This window comes from Diplotaxodon limnothrissa, linkage group LG3, assembly GCF_057381915.1.
Source record: "Diplotaxodon limnothrissa isolate DT_005_m linkage group LG3, D_limnothrissa_male_GT1.1, whole genome shotgun sequence".
NCBI classification, from domain to species: domain Eukaryota; kingdom Metazoa; phylum Chordata; class Actinopteri; order Cichliformes; family Cichlidae; genus Diplotaxodon; species Diplotaxodon limnothrissa.
The window spans coordinates 10475369-10496555 of record NC_140598.1 but is presented as its reverse complement, the minus strand read 5'-3'; the positions used below and the strand labels follow the sequence as shown (position 1 = coordinate 10496555).

General features: G+C 40.6%; 1 protein-coding gene and 1 pseudogene across 1 annotated transcript in view; both read right to left on the bottom strand.

Annotated features, from left to right (window-relative positions):
• LOC146634428 (protein NLRC3-like) overlaps positions 1-12556 on the bottom strand; it is a 33502-nt pseudogene extending 20946 nt beyond the window's left edge.
• The window catches only part of LOC146634425 (NACHT, LRR and PYD domains-containing protein 12-like), a 106126-nt gene continuing 97312 nt past the window's right edge, over positions 12374-21187 (bottom strand). Inside the window, exon 13 of the mRNA XM_085349898.1 lies at positions 12374-12521. Coding sequence (XP_085206024.1) covers positions 12374-12521 — 148 coding nt within the window. The remainder of the gene's footprint in view (positions 12522-21187) is intronic.

The window sequence follows — 21187 nt, the reverse complement described above, 5'->3', positions numbered from 1 at the left end:
CATTTATAAAGAGAAACTTCACAATTATAATTTACAACTGAGGAATGCAAGGAGGTCCTACTTCTCTGACATCATCACTAAAAACAGCCATAATGCTCGGGTCTTATTTTCTACAGTTGACAGGCTAACAAACCCTCCTGTGTCAGTGGCAGCTGAACTTCATTCGACCATGGCCTGCAATGACTTTGCCAAATTCTTCACTGAAAAAATCCAAAAAATTAGACAAGCAATTGGTACATCAACAGCAGATCCAGGATATGTACTGTGTCCACCAAAAAACTGTTTAAACACCATGAAACAGTTTCAACCTATTAACAGCAAAGACCTGGAGGACATCTTAGGTAAACTGAACTCCTCCTCCTGCTGTTTAGATGTCCTGCCAACAAGTTTTTTCAAAAAGGTCTCAAAGACTTTAGAGTCAGACCTGTTACAGATCGTCAACTTTTCTTTATTATCAGGTGTGTTTCCAGAATCACTAAAAACTGCTGTAATCAAACCTATACTGAAAAAGGACAATCTTGACAAGACACAAATGAACAACTACAGGCCGATCTCAAATCTCCCGTTTTTAAGTAAGATCATTGAAAAAGCAGTTTCTCAACAGCTCAGTTACTTCTTAAAACAGAATAATTGCTACGATGCCTTCCAGTCAGGTTTTAGACAGAACCACAGCACTGAAACTGCTCTGACCAAAGTGTTTAATGACATATGTCTGAATACAGACAGTGGAAAAATGTCAGTCCTAGTTTTACTGGATCTCAGTGCAGCATTTGATACAGTTGACCACAACATATTACTCAAACGACTGGAGAACTGGACAGGTCTTTCAGGAACTGTACTAAACTGGTTCAAAACATACGTAGAAAACAGGAAATACTTTGTATCAATAGGTAACTTCACATCTGAGCAGACAAGTATCACATGTGGAGTTCCCCAAGGTTCCATCTTGGGACCCCTTCTGTTTAACATCTACATGCTCCCACTGGCACAGATTATAAACAACAACAAAATAAACTATCACAGCTATGCAGATGACACACAAATATATATCACAATGTCACCAGGAGAACGAGGCCCTGTACAGGCTCTTGGTAAATGCATTGAGGAAATCAATGACTGGTTGTGCCACAATTTTCTCCAGCTAAACAAAAACAAAACTGAGGTAATAGTCTTTGGCGCCAAAGAAAAACGATTACAGGTCACCAGAGAACTTCAATCTATACATCTAAAAACCACAAACCAGGCGAGAAATTTGGGTGTAGTGATGGATGCAGACCTAAACTTAGAAAAACACATTAAGACAATAACAAAGTCAGCTTACTATCACCTCAAGAATATATCAAGGATAAAAGATCTGATGTCTCAACAGGACCTGGAAAAACTAGTCCATGCATTCATCTTTAGTAGGCTTGATTACTGTAACAGCATCTTTACAGGTCTACCTAAAAAATCAGTCAGACAACTACAGCTCATTCAGAACTCTGCTGCTCGAGTCCTCACTAAGACCAAAAAAGTGGACAACATCAGTCCAGCTCTGAGGTCCTTACACTGGCTGCCTGTCCGTCAGAGGATAGACTTTAAAGTTCTGATGCTGGCCTATAAAGCTCTGAATGGTTTAGGACCAAAATAAATCAATGACCTCCTGACCCAGTATGAACCATCCAGATCCCTCAGGTCATCTGGATCCGGTCTTTTATCAGTTCCCAGAGTCAGAACCAGACACGGAGAAGCTGCATTCAGCTTTTATGCTCCTTATATCTGGAACAAACTCCCAGAAAGCCTCAGATCAGCTGAAACACTCAGTTTATTTAAATCCAGGTTGAAGACTCACCTGTTCTCAACTGCATTTGAATAAAGCACCAAATCCACACTTTAAGCTTAAATTTCAAAACTTACATTTAACTACTGATTTTATCTACTGTTCTGATTTTATCTGTTTTGATTTTATATACTGTTGTTCTTTTGTTTGTTTGTTAACTAGTTAGTTAGTTTATTTGCTTGTTTTATTCAATTTTAAATCATGCTTTTTATTTGTTCTTGTTTCTAATGTCTCTGTAAAGCACTTTGAATCACCTTGTTGTTGAATTGTGCTATACAAATAAACTTGCCTTGCCTTGCCTTGCCTTGCCTTAATATCCCTTCAACATACATTGTAAAATTACTATTACAACAAGAAGCTCTGATGGTGACACAGAATCACAGTGGAGATACTTCTGTCCACCTTTGATTAGACTCATTATAAAAAGGAAAACAAAGTTTGAACACAGTCATGTTTCCAGTTCACTGACTTACATTTATTCCATGGACACTCACTCTAACCTGAACCACAGCTACAACCCAACATTGTTGAGGCCTCATCTCCTCCTTTCCTGACTGTAGAGGTTAAATATGCAACAACCAACAAATAAAAGAATTTGGTTCATTTCAAAGAAATTCACACGGTGACCAAGTAAAGTAACCGTAGCAAAGGAGACAACATCCCGTTGATGGTGGGATTATTTGAAAGATTTGCTTTGGTCACGTCACCAAATGCAGTTGAACCACCCGTGGATCCATGTTTGACCATTCTACCACTCTGAGCTCTGCTTTTGAAACATTTTATTATTATCATCATTCATTTATTCATTCTTTTGAGGGGGGCTATTTCCTAATGCCGCCCTAATAAGCTGATGTTCAAGGGGAAATATAACAGAAACTCTTTCAGTGTTATTCATTAATAAATTAACAGATAAACTGTGAAGAAGAAAAAACTGAGATTTAAAGGAGAGAGTGAGAAACTTGATCATCCATCCTCATAATACATGTTTATCAGTATCTGCTGTGACCATACTGCATTAATAACTACAAGTCTACAACCCAAACATTAGATGTTAATCGAAATTTTTTGCTCTCTCTCCTCCTTAAATGTGTTTTTAATGTTACTTATAATTCAGAATTGGCGACTGGAACACGTATGACACATACGAACATCAGGAAATAAAAACTCGATAAATATAACCTCAGTAAATGAAGTCAGTGTACAGCGGGGGTTGTTACAGCTGTGTACCGGGGGCTGCGCTTTGTCGGTAATAACAGCTCGATTGCTTGCAAGGCGAGCTGGTCTGTCCCACGCTTTGCCGTGAGACTGGGCTGGGCAGACATCTCCAAAGTCATCGAAGTACTTTTGCAAAGAAGCTGTATCTTGACAACCCGACCAGACATCTGAAGATTAAACCGCTACATTTTCGGCTAAAAAAATATTAAAACGGTATTTGGTGAGACACAAACAGGGTTTTTCAAAGTTCAGTTCTGTTAGCTTCCACATGGCAGTTGTTGGTGTGCAGTAACGCCTTCTAAAAACAATGGCCACCAGGCCAAAGCAATGGTTCTGACTCGATCAGCCCCACCCCCTGAGTTTGATGGGTGAGGTTGACAGATAAAATAAATTTATGGTGAGACCTGAAGGAGTCAACAGTGCCAAAATGAATTAATTAAATACACCATTAAATAATTATTTAAATGTGGCAATAATTAATTAAAAAATAAAATAATCCCATTTTAATTAATTATTTCTAATTTATTAGAAGACATAGCATAAATTTTCACTGCTATGCTGATGACACCCAGCTCTATCTGTCCATGAAGCCAGATAACACACACCAATTAGTTAAACTGCAGGAATGTCTTAAAGACATAAAGACCTGGATGGCTGCTAACTTTCTGCTTCTTAATTCAGATCAAACTGAGGTTATTGTACTCGGCCCTGAAAATCTTAGGAATATGGTATCTAAGCAGATTCTTACTCTGGATGGCATTACCTTGGCCTCCAGTAACGCTGTGAGGAACCTTGGAGTCATTTTTGACCAGGACATGTCCTTCAATGCACATATTAAACAAATATGTAAGACTGCTTTCTTCCATTTGCGCAACTTCTCTAAAATTAGAAATATCCTGTCTCAGAGTGACACTGAAAAACTAGTTCATGCATTTATTACTTCCAGGCTGGACGACTGTAATTCATTATTATCAGGATGTCCAAAAAACTCCCTGAAAAGCCTTCAGCTGATCCAAAATGCTGCAGCAAGAGTCCTGACAGGGACTAGAAAGAGAGAGCAGATTTCTCCTGTTTTGGCTTCCCTTCATTGGCTTCCTGTTAAATCCAGAATTCAAAACCCTGCTCCTCAGATACAAGGTCTTAAATAATCAGGCCCCATCTTATCTTAATGACCTTGTAGTACCATATCACCCTATTAGAGCACTTCGCTCTCGCTCTGCAGGCCTACTTGTTGTTCCTAGAGTATTCAAAAGTAGAATGGGAGGGAGAGCCTTCAGTTTTCAGGCCCCTCTTCTGTGGAACCAGCTTCCAGTTTGGATTCAGGAGACAGACACTATCTCTACTTTTAAGATTAGGCTTAAAACTTTCCTTTTTGCTAAAGCATATAGTTAGGGCTGGACCAGGTGACCCTGAATCCTCCCTTAGTTATGCTGCAATAGACGCAGGCTGCCGGGGGATTCCCATGATGCATTGAGTTTTTCCTTTTCAGTCACCTTTCTTACTCACTATGTATTAATAGACCTCTCTGCATTGAATCATATCTGTTATTAATCTCTGTCTCTCTTCCACAGCATGTCTTTATCCTGTCTTCCTTTTCTCACCCCAACTGGTCGCAGCAGATGGCCCCGCGCCTCCCTGAGCCTGGTTTTTTCTTCCCACTGTCGCCAAAGTGCTTGCTCATAGGGGGTCATATGATTGTTGGGTTTTTCACAAATGCTCTAAAACTGTAGAAGAAGGTTGCGTGTGATGAAAAAATATTTTACTATGACTTCACCAGTCTCTATCCCACAGTGCAATCTAAAAAAGATTATCCTGTAGGACACCCTCAAATCATTTACAGAAACTTTGACAGCCTAGAAAATTATTTCGGCTTTGTTAAATGCTCAGAACTGCCGCCAAGAGGTCTTTTTCACCCCGTCCTTCCCTACAGGTGCCACGGCAAACTGATGTTTCCGCTCTGCAGCTTGTGCGCTGAAGACCAGAAGCAGCACACAGCATGTGGGCACAGTGACAGTGAGCGGGTGTTGAATGGCACATGGGTCTCATTTGAGCTTGAAAAAGCTGTTGAGAAAGGATACAGGATTGTTTCTATTGATGGGGTGTGGCACTTCCCCAAAAAGACTGACACATTGTTTAAAGACTATGTGAAAGCCTTTCTAAAACTTAAACAGGAGGCCTCGACGTATCCAGAACATGTGAAAACACCTGACGAGCAGCAGAAGTACATAGATGAGTATTATGAGAAGGAGGAAATAATGCTAGATCCGTCCGTAAATAAAGCTGTTCGAAACTGTAACAAGCTGTTGCTAAACTCGTTATGGGGTGGTTTCAGTATGAGGTCGAATATGGCGTCATCTGAGTTCATCACAGACCCTTCCAGGTTTAGCCAGCTAATGTTTAGCGACCAGGATGACGTGTGGCAGTTTTGTTTCATCTCTGACGACGTCGCCATGGTGCAATGGCGCCACTCTGATGGTAGAGCATCCCGCATGAAGGACGTTAATGTCTTTGTGGGGGCCATGACCGCTGCACATGCCAGACTCATGCTGTATGATTTGTTAGACAACTTGCAGCAGTGCGTGCTGTATTGTGATACAGACAGCATCATTTTCACGGCACACCCTGGCGACTGGATGCCTCCTCTAGGCCCATTTCTGGGGGAGCTCACCAGCGAATTAGCTTCAGGGCAGGGGGGTGTGGAGGATCACATAGTAGAATTTGTTTCCGGCGGGCCAAAATGCTACACATATCACACATCGCTGGGCAAGACCCAGGTCAAATGTAACGGCGTAACACTGAACGCACTAAACTCAAAAGTTGTCACCCACGAATCCTTGAAAGGTTTAGTCCACAAGTTTGTAGCCAATCAGACGCACACCTAGTCGCCATCTCTGATAATATCAGACGTGATAAAAAGAAGCTTCATTTGAAGAATGAAACCATTGTGAAGAAACTTAAGGTTGTCTACAATAAGCGCCGTGTGCTCCCAGACTATACAACCCTACCTTATGGATTTTAAATTAGATCAGGGGTTTGACGCCAGGTTACAGCACCCGTTCAGCATGGTGGCCAGCGGTTCCAGTAACTGTGGCAAGACGTTTTTTGTTAAAAGCGTCATTGAAAATTCTTCCAGAATTATATCACACAGCACTGATAACATTGTGTATATATACTCATGCTGGCAGCCACTATATGACCAGCTTCTTAAGATAAGAGACATAAACTTTGTTAACGGTATACCCGAATCTCTTGCTGATGACACCCTTCTTCCTGCAGACAAGAACAATTTGTTAACCCTTTAAGACCGACCATAGAACCAAGTCCGCCAGAGCTTATATTATATTTTTTCATGTTTTAGTGACATTTTTGGGAGCATTTCAAGTTGATATGCATCAATTCAACCATTATAGCCCAAGTTTTAATAATATGTATGCATTAAGTGCATAGTAATTACATAAATTGCAAAAAAGTGCAATAAACTACCAAAAAACTGAAAATCTTTTTTTTTTTAACATATATTTCTAGTTAGAGAAATTTAAGAGGCTTATCCCTCAAAACTGTAAATACAAAAAAGTTGCACAAAATAGTTTCCCACCACAGGAAATTTATTTTGAGTGTCTTCATATTTTTATTTTTGAAATGCACCAACTAATATTGTTTAAAAATCCAAGAGATAAATATCAAGTCATGCTTTTAGGTAGGCAAATCTTTCCTGGTAATACTAAATATATTATAGAAGCATTTAATGATGCCACATCCACAACACATGGGTATGTTTTAATAGACTATAAAGCTAAGACCCCGGACTATTTAAGACCCCGAAGAAATTTACTGTCAGACCGTCCGGTTGTTTATATCCCAAAACAAAAAACAGTGAAGAGGTGAAAGGATGTCATCACACATGCGGAGGAATCTGTCTCTGTTGGAGTTGATATACAAGTCTCCCCCGGCTCTACGCAGAGATATTATTAGCAATGCAAACTTCATCAATGCATTGTGTGAGATAGCCTTTAACGTATTGCAAGGTAACATTCCACTGACAAATCAGAAGTACAAACAGCTAAAAAAAAAACTCTAATCAGACTGATTGCTGAAGAAAATATCACAACTTTGAAAAAGATAATGACAATCAACCAATCTGGCGGGTTTTTACTACCCTTATTAGGGGCTGCAATCCCTTTCATAACCAGTCTGATAGCAAACAGGTGAAAATGGAACATGTGCAAAAGATGTTTTTGGTCCCCCAACATCAGCTGGACTTATTGAAACAACCGCAGCAGTACACAGGCAACATCAGACAACAGGCTCAGAAAGACTTGGACAAGGAGATGCTTCAAGTGTTACAAGAATCAGACATAGATGTGTATGAGAAAGCTAAAAAATATGGTGATATTCTCCAAAGATACCTCACACTTGTGAGACAAGGTGCCCGTGAAAAGAATATATTGTCTTCATCCCTACTGGAACAATTTAACATGGATGTGCAAACCCAGCCTGCGGACACCCAACCTGTTTATGGTAAATGGTAAATGGCCTGTATTTATATAGCGCTTTTCTAGTCCCTAAGGACCCCAAAGCGCTTTACATATCCAGTCATCCACCCATTCACGCACACATTCACACACTGGTGATGGTAAGCTACATTGTAGCCACAGCCACCCTGGGGCGCACTGACAGAGGCGAGGCTGCCGGACACTGGCGCCACCAGGCCCTCTGACCATTTGTTTATGGTGATGCTGGGGTGAAGGATTTTATTGCAGAGAATGTTTTGACACACATACCTAAAAGGAGAAGGAGGAATGCAGAACTCATTCTCTCGTTGGCCAGACTTGATTTCTTACAATGACAAAGGTGAAATTGTTGTTGATAAACACACCATCCCGGGTTCACACATTTACGACCTGATTAAAGCCGTCACAACCACACACACACCGTCAGACCTATTGGCTGGACAGAGTTTTTAAAGGCTGTTTCAGATTTTAACATACCGTTATCAGCCATATCCAACACCGGCATACGTAAGACCATTGCCATGTATAAAACTGATCACACACTGACTGAACACCCTGAAGCATTTGAGTATAACTTTCATTCAAATTAAACTTTATACACAATTACAAAATGGAAAAATTACCAAATATTAAAACACTACAACCACTGAAGAAACAAATAAAACCAATCACAATCAACATCAAAATATGATAATAGAAACATAGAAGAGACATATCATTCAATTCATATACGTTCATGTGATCTCTACGTTCAAAACCCAATAACCTTGAATCCTTCATTTATATTACATTTAAATTCCAGCTGGCAGCTGTTGGAGTCAAATTGTTAAATGTTGTCATTGTGTTACTTAAATGTGTAAGTCTTAGTTCAAGCAGCAGGATCAAAGACATTCCTTTGTCTCTGACCACCTCTCCAACCAGTCTGTTGGTGGGGGAGGCTGTAGTGTTTTATTACAGGGACATCCTACCTGAAGGTTCTGTTTTCTTGGTTAATAAGCTTCCTACTTTTATGACCCTTTTGGTGAGCAGGAGGTCACACAAACGCACCCCCAAACACACACACACACACACACACACACACACACACACATATAAGGAGGTCTGGTTTCCCGGCCAGTTTCAAGGAGGGTTAAGGATGGTTTCTCCACCGAAAGGAGGTTTTTCCTCCTCCGCTGAGGGCGTTGAGTGTTTGGTTTCTCCACCAATATGTAAGGAGGATAGAGCTCTCATTGGTGCCTATTTTGTGTGTGAAAGCGTGTGTGAGTGAGTGCGGGCCAGACGTGGTCTGTGCGAGTGTGGCTGATTGTTGTCTTGTAATGGGGAATAAACTGGGTAATTCTGCCTTGAAAGGGGATGAAATACATTGCAAAGTATTTACTGGGCAGCACGTAGTATGTAGATCATTGAAGGAAGAAAGTAATGAATTTGTGCACAAAGCAGATGAAACAGTGAGTGTGACTGTGTCTGACGTCACTGTGTGTGTGAGCCACAGAGAGGTGTGAAAGACAAACATCCAAACTCAGCCTGCAGTTCTGCTCTGTGATTCTACATTTGACTATCCATTGAGTTTGGTGTGTACTTCTGCTTTGTTCAGATGCAGGAGGTAGAGCTGGTCACCTACTGATTGGAAGGTTGATGGTTCGATCCCAGGCTCCTCCAACCTGTGTGTCAAGTATCTTAGGCAAGATACTAACCCCAACTTGCTCTCTGATGGATCCATCGGAGTGTGAATGCACTTGGAAAACACTGAGTAGGCGAGACCGGGGATAGTTGTAACATTTTTGACATTTCTGTCTGTAAATTGAAGCTCTTTTAAGGTAGTGGATTCAAAATGTAATGCAAATTATTTACATGTCTCTGCTATTAAATAGTGCAGCTATTTTGTCTGCAGCACAATTACCCATTGCATGGTATGGTCTCAAACACGAAGAGTGAAATGTTACAATTAACCCCATAGTCTGGGTTAGTTGTAACATATCCTGGGGTGAAATGTAACACAATGAAATAAGGGTACTAACAAAACATTAGCATGTAATCTTTGTTTATTCAACACATGAATGCACTTACATCCATTTATGTAGCTGTTAGCTGTGTGTGTGTGTGACAGAATGCAGAAATCTAGCTCTTGAACATATTCCAACCCCCCCAAAAAAGACAAATTATGGAATTTTCTGCAACTGAATATTTCATTAATTTTGGTTGGTCTTCCTTGAGTTTGGCCTCATTGGCTCAGTGGGCCTTATAACCTACAACTCTTGCACCAATTTTGAACATAACAATGAAGCTGAAAAAATGTAGTTGTTCACCAGCATCGCAATTCCATTACTTTTTATCCTGGCTTACCTTGGTGTGGTTTGCAAAGTGCTTCAGAAAGATGAGGAAATCTGTTTCTTGCACCCATCCTGATTTATTTCCACTACCAGTACTTCCTACTGGTCCATCTCTGACACAGAGGTCTGCATAATGTATGTGTGGGTACACAAACAGTGGAGGAATTGTGTTGCCAATGGCATTAACCGCATATACAAAAGCGACCAGTGAACCTCTCTCTGCTGATGTCGTTGCCCCAACTTGTTTAATATAAGTTAAAGTAATAGTGTGGTAAGTTGTAACATCTGCATTATTGTTACAACTAACCCAGACTGTTGCTGTTACAACTGACCCAGACTCCTATAGCCATGAACCAGCTAACATTAGAGCCAACGACTAAAACATTAGCACTAAAGACCTACACAGAATATATCCCCATAGACATACAAATAACATAATTTAAGTTTGATGAGTTTAACTGCAAAGCAGATAATGCTATTACAAATTGAAATAAAGTAGAAAAACTTACTTTTTGGCATACAAATTACTTTTTTTCATGTTAAATTGTCTGTGTTTGACAAAATGTGCTGATTTTTCACATGTGATAGCAGAACTGATTTGGGCATGCACAGGATGAGTCACATCATTTGAAACTTAGCCCTGATTGGAGAAATTGGAAGTGTTACAACTGACCCACGTTACAACTATCCCCGGTCTCCCCTACAGATAAAGTTCGTGTGAGAATGGGTGTGATTGGGTGAATGTGACATGTTTTATAGAGCGCTTTGAGTAGAAAAGCACTATATAAGAATCAGTCCATTTACCATGAAACACCCGGCGACGTATAGCATTTTGTAAAAGCCGAGAAATGCACCGTATCTGATAGCTTGCTGCGAGACCTCACACCGAGCACATCTACTGCTGGTGTGGTGCCTGTTATCAGACCCGGAGTTAGCAACATCCCCCAAGACCCCGAAGAGGAGAGTCCTGGCCCCTAGCCCTGCCAGTGTAGCAGAAATGTTGACGGATGATGATGCAGCAGCAGCCGTTCTTCTCTGGGTGAGTAGCTTAATGTTGTTCGTGTGTAATTTACATTGAGTAGGCTAACCACGTTATTACATTAATGAAAGGTGAACAAGCAAACACCGTCGTAGTTACATGCGGCTGTCTTCTTGTTTGATAGAGTGAAACCATATATGTCCTATAGCTGCAGAAAAAGCTAACATTGTTATCTTTTTTCCAAAAAAAACAGCTAAACATGAGAGGTTTTAGGACAAAGTTTGTGTTCTCCATTCTTTAAGCACTGATTCGAGCACCGATTAAGCACAGGCACCGTTTCAAAAGTACCGGTTGGGCACCGGTATCGGATAAAACCTAAACGATACCCATCCCTACTCCTAACATGCCTCCTTCCTCCTCTTCCTTTTCTTTCAGCCATCAATAGCATGACAGTCTTATTCATTATGATCCACGCATTTTATTTGGTAAAGCTTTAGTTCAGAAGGCCCTTACTAATGCAACACTCCCCATTTACCCAGGCTGGCACTTGGAGTACACTGGCTTGTGGCCCCTTGTGCCAGCATTAGTGCTTTCATCCTTTCTGCTGCTCACAATTCACCGATCACACTTTGACTATTACCATTAAAACAAGAGTCAGATAATTTAGCAACAGAGCTACGATCCTTTAAATGTTAAAGTTTCATGATTCACGTGTGGATGTTGCATAAGAAAAGCATGATGTAGTATAAGTGTTTCTGACCAGTTGTTCATGTTCCTTCATTTTTCCCTGAAATCTATCAAATACTGTCCAACAGACTGATGGCACAGCAGTGCAGAGGCTGCAGAGGCTGCAGAACCTGCGTCTGCATCGGAGAGCAACATGGGGTTAGTATCTTACCCAAGGACATCATGCAGACTGGCATTAAACCACCAACCTTCTGGTTAGCAGGTGACCTGCTCGACCACCTGAGTTCCAGCCACCTTATCAAAGTGACCAATCACATTAGAATCCTGTCCTGCTTTGGGCTCCGCCTCCAAACCATCCAAAGCGGGTTTATTTGCACCATGTATGCAGGTAAACTCAAACATCCATTCAGCTGCTTCAGAAGGAAAATGTCAGCTTGTGGTTTCAGTCACAGGAAACTCACAGGTTAGAGTCCAACCAGAGGGCTGCTGTTGTTTATCTGTAAAGTCTTTACATTTACAGAAATAAATAGTTATGTGGACACATCTGGATCATCAGCAAACATGAAACCAGGTGACCACCAGCACCAAGCTGACTGCTGACACAGAGTTCATACTCTAACTCTAGCTGCTCTGCTAGCTAAGTTAACTGATGTTAAAGGTCAGAGTAAAGAAATGACGTGATGCTGCTGGGAGTGACACCACAGACTAGCAGCATTTAGTTACTCAGCATATAATGCAGTTAATCTGAAATCTCTTTTTCTCTCTGAAACCAAGTGACAGCAGACTGAGTCAAAGACAGAAACCTTATTTAAACACCAAATATTCCCCGGCTTCACTTCCTGATCCAGGATTCAAAGAGGACGTTGCACTTACTCAGCTTCTTCCCATGAACGTCTTCCCTCTGCAGCTCTGCTGTCTGGACCAGGTCTGTGTAGAAACAGAGACAATCTTCTGCTTCATCAGTCCTCTGTGTCTGCAGGCTGAAGTCACATTAAACACTTCACACCAGCAAAGAGTCTGAAGCTCACAGCTCAAAGGTCAGCTGCTGCACCTTGTGTGATATTGTTTGATCAATAATTAACCTGCAGCAGGTTTCTGCTCCAACTCCAACACACTGAACAACCCTGAAAACAAATCAGAGGATGTGGGTGTGTCTGCAAGCTTCAATAGTATTAAACACCTCACACCAGCAATGAGTCTGAAGCTCGCAGGTCAAAGGTCAGCTGCCACACTGTATATAATATTTCAATATGCATACAACCTGACTGCGGGCGTGTGTGCAGCCATAAACAGTTTAAACATTAAACACTGAACCATAAAAGAAGCTTAAGCTTCAGCTCACAGGTCAAAGCTCAGCTGCTGCAGCCAGTTATGACTTTACATAAATCATCATGTTTTCCCTCTCAGCACTTGGGCTGTTTTGACTCAGCTACACTATGGCAAATGGCCAATGGTTCCACAGCTGTTCTTGTTCACAGCATCATCCAGTTAGAGAGGAAACTGTATAATGCAATGATGATGTCCCAGCGTCATGCTGCAGTTGTTGCTCCTCCTCCACATCCTTACCTGCCACAGTTTAACTCCGCCTCTCAGACAGTCATGTCACCTGATCTGCATGTTTTGTTGTACGATGACATCATCTTGACGTTGACGAGGAGGGCGAGAAAAACTAGTTTTGTCCTGCAGATGGCGATCTTGCACCGTGTTCAGAGAGCCGACACTTTGATGATGCTGCTCTACTCAACTTACTTTTATCCTGGGTTGGACTCTATATGAGCAGCTTCCACTCTGGTTTCACTGTTAAATACACTTGTTTGATTTCACGTGTAAAAGTTGGAAAATAAAGATTAAAATATTTGTTGGTACATTTTTTGCTTCATTTGAGGAATGAACTGTTAAGGTGGAGAAATGAATCAGGTTAAAATAGTGGTGCTTTAAACCACTGCAGATGTATAATGTAATTTAACATGTTGATAATGGTTGTAGTGGGCTTGTAATGTAAATGTGTTCTGATTAAATGTGACATTAATGGTGACGCTGCATAAACCTGATAAAACAGTTCTATTAGTGGGTCTGTGTGATCAGAATCAGTGGGTGAAGGTGAGGCCTTGACTAGTAGAACGTCAGGTTGGTGTTTGACAACACATGAGCCAACATCAGACTCCGAGCACTACGATGCTCAAGATCAGAAGATCCAGTGTGACATCAGCGTTACCTGGCAACAGCAGCCCTCAGCCCATCTGACTTTATTGGAGGATATTTACACCAGCAACACTGTTTAGTTTGATATGACGGATCAACAACATGCTGTGATATCCAGTTCATCTGTAATAGATACTGGATCTAATCAGTCAGCAGATATTTGATCACCTTATTTATAACTACACTAGAAACAAACACAACTGTGTTGGTGATTCATGCAAACTTGCATATCAGCCTTTTAAGGTTTTGTAGTATTGAGAACAAAGAGGTTGTGTTAGGGCTGAAAAGCCCGACTTGTTCTCCTCTGCAGGTCATCAAATGCACCACAGAAGTTTGTATTTGCAGAAGCCTGTATATGTTTGATGGCTTTATTATTCTCTGTTCAAAGACAATAAATGTGGAAAATGTCTCATGTAGTATCAGCGTCATTTAAAAATGACTGCAAACATTTAGAGAACATGTGCTGCTGTTTGTCCTACATGTCCAACACTGAACTAACCCTGAAAACGTGATGGCAGGTGGCAGATTGGAGTTCACATGAAATATCGGCTGCATGAAGACTGGAAAATATAGATGATAAAAATATGCAGCCAAACATTTATGGACATGGATAAACTATCTGATCCAAAAAGCAGGAAGTGACACAGCTAGAAAATGAAAGTGTGTAACAGCTGAAGTCAAATGTAATGCAGAGTTGAATCTGCACTTGGATCCATCTGTGAAAGGTCCACATGTAGGGATCACATGAGTCATGATGTTTGTCAGTCCAGCTTGAAAACTCCATCTACTGTGGGCTACATATACTGGGCTGGTAGCTCCATAGTGCTGGAAAGAAACTATTCAATGTGCATATTTTAAAATCAGAGGCTCTTCTAACACAGGAGCCATGTTGAGTTTAGATTCCAGCCGACCACCGGCAGTCTGAAATGGAATGAAGCCCATTGACAGCCAGCAGGTCTAAACAGGAACGCATCCATGGATAATACACCACTTTATCTGAAGACATCTGTAGCACTGCCTCAGTTCTGGATGTTTCCACAGACTCCTCTGGCCTCTGTGCACCTAAAGAAAAGGTCAAAGGTCAGCAGCACATGTAGTTGGGATAAGTTTTCATTTACAAACAACAGTCGCACTGTGACAAAGTGGAGGAGCAGTTGCAATGCTCTCCATTTGTCCCATATGTGTTTACCTTTTCTTGCACATTGTACACATTATTCTGTTTCTATGTATTTGCTATGATTTGCTATTTGTCAAGTAACATTGCTTCACTCACTATCCCGGGTTTGTTTGTGTAAGCGTTCTGTTGCCGGCAAATCAAACATTCTGCAAATGAAGACAAATACTAAGTTATGTTTCTTTATATTTTATTATGTTACAGATTAAGTCATTTGTTCATACTTACTTTGTTTGTCTTTTCAGTCGTCCTAAGGGTCAGGTGTGGGGAAACGCCCGCCTGGGATTTCCTCATTTTAAAGTCCTGATGATGTCACATATGACATCAGCAGGTCAAACAAAGTGGAGGGGTTTCTTTTTCCATAGAGATGCTTCCTTTTGTTTGTGTTAAGGTTTAAAGGGATTTGTTGAATGTTTTTCCTTTCGTTAATACTGCCATTTAGTTGTGTAAATGTGCATGTTAGAAGTGTGTAGAGGTTTTGTGTTTTTTGGATAATCTGTGTAGCGTTTTAGATCCCTCAGTTGAGTGAGCGGTACTGGCTGGGCAATTGGAGGGAAATTGGTGGCCCTATTTAAAGCCAGTCTCTATCAGATGCAGGAGAGAGGAGAGGTGAGCTGTGTCACCAGATCCATGTTATGTTGAGTTTTGTTAATAGAGTTTATTTGGGGAGGAAGTTTTGTTAAGTTACATTAAATTAACTTCACTGTAAATAAGTTGCTCACCTTGGAAATCTGAAATGTCTGCTTCCCTACCACCTTCCTTGACGTTTGAGTCTGACTGCTTCACACGCACAAACTATACAATTATTTTCCTCCAATTTTCACTTGCAGAAATGGTCCTGTGTGATTTCTAGGCTGTGATATGAAAAACTAGTTCCTAATGGCAGCGATTCACTCAGTAAACATGTGTTTCCTTCACCAACCTCACACACAGATCCAATAAGATCAGGAAGTGGGCAGTATAGTACAGTATGTGTTATTTTGTGCTGTACTGCCCAAACTAAAGATCTGCTGAAGTGTTGGAAATGATTCAGATGTTTATTTTGGACGATACAGCAGAAGATCAGACATGAAAGTGGAGATAACACAGAAGACCTGCAGCAAAGGGTCAGAGGTCAGACTGGGCCACTGGATTCAACAATGAGCCAATGATCATCAAGTAGTGACTAAAGCAGAGCCCTGACGTTCTGACATTCATCACACAGTTAAAACAAATGTCTGCTGATGACTTCATCTCATGAAACGACTGATAGATGTCAATTCATTGATCAGCTGAGCTGCTGCTGCTGATCTTCTTCATCGTGCACAGAAACATTCAGCTTGTTTCAATCAGTAAATAACTTTGAACTGTTCCCACTCAAAATGCTGTCAGAACAATGATCATTGTTACTCCCCTCGAGTCTTAATGAAGCTCAACTTGTTCTTTGTGTTTAAACTGACATTTATTTCGGACAGGAGGATTCTTCCACATCTTAACATGTAATGATGTCCAACCACAGCCGATACAATGCCGTCAGAACTAAAAGGAAATACAAACTTAAATGAATATTCTTACTAAAGTCCTTAAGCATTATATACAACGAAACATTCCAACAAAATGATCAATAAAGTACACATTACACCTCACACTGCGGCTATTGCATTTACATACAACGATAATCAATAAAACATTTACCTCATTGGCCTCACTCAAAGGGAATAAACTTTCATTTTTACGTGGTGGGGAGGTCCAAAAAAAGGCACTCTTTATTTATCTTTCTGCACACGTGCAAACCTCGTGGCTCGTCTCTTAATTAGCTTGCTGAGTGTGACAGCCAAAAAATGCCCTCTTAGCCACAACACAACTTTAGAAAAGGTTCCTATCTAATTGCACAATTAGCACAAATAACACATTTAAACATATAAATCTAATCAACATACATGAATTACTATTTATTTCTTAATATTTCAACTCAGGGGCGATTTTAGCCCATTTTTGGGGGTGCTTTGATTCATTTTGGGGGTGCATCAGCTCCCCCAAAGATTTCTTACTTTTTTGACAATATTTGCTGTTTGTGTGACACACTACTAAAAATATAAAAAGCATACAGTATTTGGTTGAGACGTAACATTTTAACAACAAAAGTATAGATACCCCCCCTCCCATAATGGTTTGTTCCAGCTCACCTCTCCTCTACCCTGGCTCTAGCGCCCTTTCTGCCAGAGCGATGGTGGCTGAGACGCAGCGGAGCGGAGGTGTAAGTGCCTGCCTGCTGCACCTGTATGGCCGGAGTCGCAGAGACCTGCAGCCATGTCACTGCTCTTCTGTTTAATGTAGAAGCAACAGTGTTGATCTGTGGCATAAGGACTGTTACAGATGAACCTGCATACTGGGTTTTGCTGGGTAATGTGACCAAGATACAGCCAGAGGTTGGCCATAAGATGGACTTCTCCTCTTCAGCTGCCCAAAAAAAAGGTTCTTGATCAAAACATAAACAGACCATCTGTATTGACAGGTAAAAGGAGCCGTCCTCAAAACAGAAAAATCCCACCTGCTACTGTGGAGGAGTTGTCACTGCTATTGGATACTTTCCTGGAACACAGTAAAGCTGTGGGTTGTGGGAATGACCCATAATGTTTTATCTAGGGGTCTAGATTTATGCCTGTAGTGCACTGCCGTGTAAATAATTTGCATTTACTGAATATCTACTGACTGAGTCCCACTGTTCAAAAGTTGAATAAAGAAACAAACTAATTTTTGCCTTTTTTTTTTTAATTAAAACCACCTTATAGAACATCACATCAGTTCCAATGTAGAATCCATGTCATTGATAGTTTACAAATGACAAAATGTTTACACAAAATCATATGTTTACATGATATCACCCACTACTAACATTACTTTATTTACTGTATCTTTTGAAAAAATACAGCAATTTTAACAGCACAACAGGAGCAGGTTTCATTCTTCTCTGGTTTTACTACCACACTGTTCACCAAAACGCAGCAAACCTTCACCATCTTATCCAGAAGGGTCACCTCTTCACCCTCACATGGAAGAAGTAATCTGATTGGCATGGTGGTATGTTTGAAGCAGGTCCCTTGTGTAGCGCTGGAACTCAGTCACGATGTTTCATCCATTTCATCGGCTGGTTTGCTGCAATAATGCCAAATAATTAGCAACTCTATAAATAGAAGGTAGTTCTGCAAAATCACTCAGTAGGATGTTTGTTCTAATTTGCTATGAGCTCAGAGCGCATAGAAAATAAAACTAATAGGCTATAAAGAGTGATATGAACATATTTACAACTTACCGGAATGAAAATGTCTGGAGCACCAACAGATATTTGGAGATGGAAGAGAACTGCACGTCAGCTCGTCTCACAGCTGCTCTCCAGGCTGGACGCCTTCGTTTGGTAACATCGATACACGAGCTGCCTCATGTTGCTTCCAGGTTGGGAAAGAATGAAAAGATAAACCATTTTCAAGCTTATTCTCTTGCCGGTCGTGTGATCGAACATTGCAGCCGACCACACAGCAAATACGAACCATGGCTGTTGTGTGTGCCTTCGCTCCCTTTTCACTTGCGCTAGACCCCCAAAATGGCAGATCGGGCCAAAATCCTTTCCACGCCCACCCCCGTGACATCACGCTCCAAAGCCCTATAGTATTTTTTTCATATTAATGTAATTTTTCATCTAATTGAATACAATCTATTTGTGTATGATTGTCAGTCCAAAGAGGGAGAGAGGAAAGAGAGGAACGTGAGGAGAAGCACAAGGTCAGGAAGAACCAGGTAAGCAAACAGACAGGGAGCAGTGACAGGCACAACAGAAACTGTTAAACTGACAAAGAAAAAAAACCTGATTTTACTCACAATCTGGAAGTTGTGTCCTCCCTATATTAAAGCTGCTGTACAGAATCTGCAAAACAAACTGGGCTGAAACATTTTTGACCCTCTTTAACAACATTCCAACATAACATGATCATTGATCGGGGAGATTAAAATTGATCATATATTTTTATGTGGTTCAGCCACAACTCCACTAAAACCTCAGCCAGTAATAGGTCGGCTAACTTTTGGACCGTCCAGTTGTCTGTATGACTGCCGCAGTACGTGCACCACATTTGCACACTATCAGAAAGCACCAAACAGCCCTGGTGGAGTGAGGAGCTGTAAAGAGAAGCAGAAGCTCTGTTTCTAAAAATGTTTAAGCTTGTTTCAAAGATTCTGTACTGCAGCTTTAAATGTTTTCCAAAAGCACACAGACACTTATCAGTGTTTCTCACACTTTTTACAGTGTGGACCACCTGATAAAAATGTCAAGCTCTCCTAAGGACCACTATGAAAGCATGAAACTCATAAATCTTACAACACAAAATTAGTATTATTAAATTAGTAAAATTAGCATCTGCAGTAAAGATTTTTTCATACATTGTATACATTCTACCACAGGCAAAGTTGCCTCCATTTTTATATATATTTTTTAAATATTTTGTAATAATTTATTTGTAATAATTTATTCTGTTTCGGGAGTGTTTTTTATGCATCTGTATTATATTATACAAACACATTAAAAGTGAATCTTTGTCCAAAAAATGCACTCAGTTTACTTTTTACTCACTATGAGCATCATTCATTATTCTCCCGCAGTAATTAAGGTTAGGATATGTATTTCTTTTATTCTAATCCATTCTTCTTTTGCAGCATTTAAATAACCTTTATCAGATTTGATGGTTTTGTTACAGACTTTTCAAAAAAGTGTTTTGCTTTTCTTTCACAAATGTTGGGATTAAATTGTGTTAAAATGTACAAAACAGTGATGTCATGTTTTGTGACGAGGACCCAGGCACAGAGGGACTTGATGAATTTAAGAATCTTATGATTTAATAAAGAAATTTGCAGACTTGCACAGAGATGGTAAAATGATGATGACTGATAACGGAGACGAAGACAACAGACGATGAGGACAGGGAGGAACAGGGGTTTAAATGCACCAAGGAGACAGTCAGAGAGAACTCGGGACAACTGGAGGCATTTAGGGATGCAGGGACTGACAGAGATGGGGAAGAAGTCTCATTGTGACAAGTAAAGTTTATCTTGCCTGGCTGTGCAGCTCTCCTGGTGCTCAGCACCCCCAAAGCTCTGATCCTAGAATCGCCCCTGTTTCAACTACTTATTGTTTCAAACTTAACTATCTAATAAAATGAACTTAAATGCGAGAGTTGCCTATGACGGCAGCTGCAATCATTGTAGAACTCCACAAACATCACGTGTTGTTTTCCACATGTAAGATCAGCAAACACACAGAAACTTCCTGTTGCCACACACGGCCTCTAAAATCTCTTCCACGCTTTCTGTCTGAAGTCCACTCTCTGTGTCGGATCCACAGGAAACAACAAGATCTTATTGACATGGTTTTTGTCATGAGATTTTATTACTTTGCATTATTTCTATCGTTTTACTATATTATCTGTCTATTTACTCATGTAATGCAAAGCTTAAAGGAGCACATAGTCTTCACATATTTTTATGTCTCTCCCCAACAGTTATGACATGCGCATAGACACATGAACTCTGCTCTTATTGTAGAATAGAGGAAGAGGCTCCTTGGTAACAGGAAAAGCCATTTTCCTGTTCTCTGAAAGAGAGCGACTACACACACACACACACATTTACACATACATCTTTACTATCTTTAGATATGCTCAAGTCTGAAAAAGAGGAAATGTCATGCAACTGCTTCTGTGTATAAATAAAGCCTGACTGCAGCACTTCGGTGTGAGTATGATCCAATCTCTCACCCGTGCACGTAGTTCTCTGAAAACTCTCTGACTGTCTTGTATTCCTTCATTGTACTTAAAATGTCACAAAACCACTGACAGTTTTCAATGTGTCTCCTTACAAAAAGTCCAACCAATGAACAAATGTGTATATTTGTGGAGGCCGAACAAAAGCATGACACATTTCTCTGTTTCTATAAACTGGTGTCAAACACAAACATGAAGAGTTTCACTGACAGACTCCAAAATGCCCCCACAGTGAATCAAAGGGAAATCCTACAGTGTGGCCAGAGACTCTTAATGGCTCCAACATCAACACATCCACAATGTTGGATCCAGTTCTGCCTCACAGAGTTACTAAGACACACCCTCTGCCAGCATCACAACAGCTCCACCTGCTTCACCTGCCTCCTCAGCATCTGTACACCTGAAGAGAAAAGAAAGGCTCCAACAGCTCAAATCTATACATTTATACAGTTAAACCTGTCAGGTAGTGATGTCCAGCAGG